Consider the following 3,976-nt stretch of genomic DNA (forward strand, 5'->3'; position numbering starts at 1 on the left):
TCAGTATTATAATAATCTGTCTATACACTTGAAGTCTAATGCAGGAATGTGGCAGAACTCGAAATTGAATAGCAAAATACTAGCTATCTAGCAATTAATTGTAGCATTAGGCTGCAGGTCAGGCTTATTAATCATTCCTTTTATGTATAAAGCATTCATTTCTACAATTAATTTCCTGACACTTATAAGATATATATACAATGTGTAAAGTGTGTAATAAAGTCTGAACAGCTCTATTTTTGCTTACAAATATTGTACTTACATTGTGTTCCAGTTAATCAATCCAAATCAATTTATTCTCTGTTTGTAATCCAGGTGCTCCTAACTAATATACTATCCTACTCTAATGATAGACAAATCTACTGTCAAGACTACTAGATACTCTGACTCATAGTCAATTAGTGTTAATACAGAGTAATGTAAAACTGCTTCCTTACGTGTGTTTATAGATTTCTGTACTTTGTCATTCTAATTAAATATCAAGTTCTTTTGTGTGAGTCAATTGAGTAGTTGTGCTAACTTTGTATAATTTTGAATAAAAACACAAAGTACTCCTACTGTTCTGAGAAATCCCCTCACTTCTGTAACACTCTTACAAGGCAGCCAATCCCTAACCTTCTGTATTTGTGATTCTTCAGCCTCTCTCCCTAAATATGTTAGCTTATGCCTAACAAATATTGTGGATACATTCATTAGATGCTTGTATACAAACTTCTGTATTCCCTCATTCTCAGGAAGCATTTCCTCTGTTCTGTCTGCTTTCTCATATCTTAAGTAGGGTCTAATTACTAGAATGTTGTCTGTGTATAGGTTTGTAATATCTAGAATCTTGTTACAAAGAATAAACACCAAGTCATTATACAGAATCTGTACTGAGTTAGTATAACCTATTAGTAACACTGTCAAGCAAAATGTCCCTAAAGGTGTCTGGAACATTGTCAGATCTCTAGACTACTCATCCAAACTCCTCTAATTAAGCACAATATGTAAATTGAGTTGTATATAGTATACACAACCTCTACAGCTTTCCACAATTAGTTCCATGTTCAGTAGAACAGCTGTGTCCTTTATTGTAACTGTGTTTAACCTCTATAAATTAATAATAAATCACAAGGATACTCTGTCTTTCTTTGTGATGCAAAACCATCACAATTAATATGAGGAATTCAACAGTTCTATCACTCTGTTACACAACTTTGCCTTCAACAACTCAATCACCCTCTTCTCAATTCTGTATACAATCAGAATACTTTTCTTTACCCATAGTACATACTCTACAGTCAGAATTCAAATAGGATCAAAATATGTAAGGTCTAATGTTCCTCACTCCTCTTCTGTCTATACAAACACTTCTGACTATAGTATTAATAGGTTCTCTACAAGCTTCCATTCTTCCAGCTATAGGAATCCTGATTACAATTCTCTAATCACTTACATCTGTTCTTCTGTAAGTTGGCTAGTAGGTACAAAGGGCTGTAGTATTGTTAGTAATATAGGCATCCTAGCTAGGGGATTGGGCTACTATTGTCTGACTATACAGAACTCCTCTAGAAGTACTCTGAGTACAGAGCACACCTTATTTACAACTTTCTTGTAAGCTCACAAAACTGTGTTGAGTTTGTCATCCAGTGTATTAAGAATTACTAATTTCTGCAACTCTGCTACCTCTATTAACTATGATTCTATGACTCATGATTCCTGACTATAATCCTGTCTTACATTTCCTCTACTTCCTTTGCCTCTTCCTCTGTATAGAATCATTGTCTTACTATTACTCTTCTACTTGTTTGTTCCTAATCTGCTTGTCATATACACATCTCCCCAGAATTATAGTGTTTCTAGTTCCTTAACACTTCTCAAAAATCTGTCTCTAGCTTGTATTACAGTACTCTCACTCTGGTGGACAGAGACTATCTCCTTAACAGATCATTTGAGTCCTAAAGCATTATGTGCTGCTCCCTGTTCACAAAATCTTTAGTTTCACATTCTATAGTTGTAAAGAACAGTCTACCTAGTAAGATCCTAAACAGAGCTTTCTGTACAACTTGTACTGTAATATCTACATGAAGCATTCCTATAAAGAGTTACAACCTCAGAATCTGTCCTACAGTCAATCCCCAACCTGTGTCTACTGTTTCAAGTATAACAGTCATATTACAATCCAACAGAATCTTTAATACTTCCTATATGTTAGCTCAAACTATGTTCATGCTTGAACCCTGGTCTAGTACACAATCTACCTCAATTTTTCTGTCTACTATTGTCTTGAGTATATAGAGTAGAAGCAAATGGTTGACTTCTGCTAACACATTGTAATACTACTATAGTACACAAATGTTCAATCCTGTAACAGGCAGTTCTCTACTGTAGAACACAGTGTTTCTATCTGTTTAGTACTTTAATGTAACTAATTCACAAGTCTTCTTCTGAAGCTCTAGAGACAATACAAGTAACTCCTACTGTGTAATACACACTTCCTAGTCTAAGCTATAATCTAAAACTCTTCCAGCTATTTCCAGGTCCTTAATTAGTACAATGTAGTAGTACAGGTGCTCCTTTGTTCTAGTTCTGTCTTACTGTATACTTACTAGTGTTAGTTCAATATTTGCAGACTTTACTACTTTATAATCACACTCTTACTTTCCCTTCCCCTTTGTATCCTTTACTTTTAATTGTTCTACAACCTTCTTACAGGCTTCTCCTAGTATTACTTTAAGCCTTTCAAGCTCTACAAGGTTCTCCACCTCCTCCTCTTCTTCTTCATCAACCTCTACCATTATAACTAGTACAGGAGCTTCTAGACTGTGTACTATAACTAGTACAGCTTGTACAAAACTAACAGAGTACATTTGTAACAACAGAAAGTAGCTATCAACCTTTTCCTTCAAGGTCTGCCCTATCCTAGAAATAGTGTTTCTGTTAGCTATAATAATTTTATTGTCTAGGCTCTGTACACACTTCCTATTTGTAATGTATTCTAACACTTTTGAGCAACTGTATATAAAATGTCCAGATTCTCTACAAAACACACAACTTCTGTTTCCTGATCCTCTGCCTGAACCTCCACCATATCCTCCTCCTCCTGATCTTGGGCCTTACTTTATTAACTCTACTTGTAATTACAGACTCTAAAGTACTTCCACAATACTTGTCAAATTAACTTCCTCCTGTTTAACTAGAATCACAGGCTAACTTACAAGTGTATCTAATCTACTAACTACTGTGAGTGTAGATCCCTCAAGGATTGACCCTACTACAGCTACAACTTATACAATATTGTACACAAGTCTGTCCTCATAGTCTAAATACTTGATTTCTAACTTCTGTGTCAGTTTCTCTGTAATTACTCTATAAAACACATACAGAAAAACACAGTAAGATTCCTCCAGTAACAGCTTATTGTTAGTTGTTAAATAGGTTACTATGAGTGTAAACTCTTAGTAGTACATTCCCAAATTGTCCCTATTCATAATTCCTCTCTCTGCCTATTTCTGTACTATAGTATCCAAGTCACTTCTAGCATATTGTGCTCCTGTCTTAAGACTTGGGTAATACACAATTACTCTCATCTTAAATGTATCCTAAGACACTTTATCCACATTATCCTACAAATCCTCCACTTCTACAGACATGTACTTTATTACAAGCAGAATAATATCTGCTCTAACTATGTTGTATTTGTTTGTAAGACTTTCTACATCTGTAAAATACCTCTACAACTCTCAGGGCTTGGTTATGTCAAAGAACAGTGTATTACATACTCTACAACAAGGTAGCTTCAGAATGTTCAATATAGTCATTGACTGTACTACTAGTCTTGGTTGTAATAGAATTTGTATGTTTACTTGTAGTTGCTAAAGTAGTTACATGTTACTTACAAGTTGTTGTTACTGTAACTAAAGCTGTGTTGTTAACAATACACTAGTTACTAGTAAGAGTAATAATACTGGCTACTAGACTATCTCTGTTTCCTGTA

The 3,976-nt window shown here is 34.7% G+C and overlaps 1 protein-coding gene across 1 annotated transcript; it reads right to left on the bottom strand.

The window, feature by feature from the left end:
• Positions 1-498: 498 nt before the first annotated feature.
• Positions 499-951, bottom strand: FOMMEDRAFT_74049 (uncharacterized protein; the record flags this gene model as incomplete). Its single annotated transcript, XM_007262127.1, has 1 exon — positions 499-951. A coding segment is annotated over one exon (453 nt), but the record flags the coding sequence as incomplete, so codon positions are not given.
• Positions 952-3,976: the final 3,025 nt, after the last annotated feature.

Source organism: Fomitiporia mediterranea (assembly GCF_000271605.1).
Source record: "Fomitiporia mediterranea MF3/22 unplaced genomic scaffold FOMMEscaffold_1, whole genome shotgun sequence".
NCBI classification, from domain to species: Eukaryota; Fungi; Basidiomycota; class Agaricomycetes; order Hymenochaetales; family Hymenochaetaceae; genus Fomitiporia; species Fomitiporia mediterranea.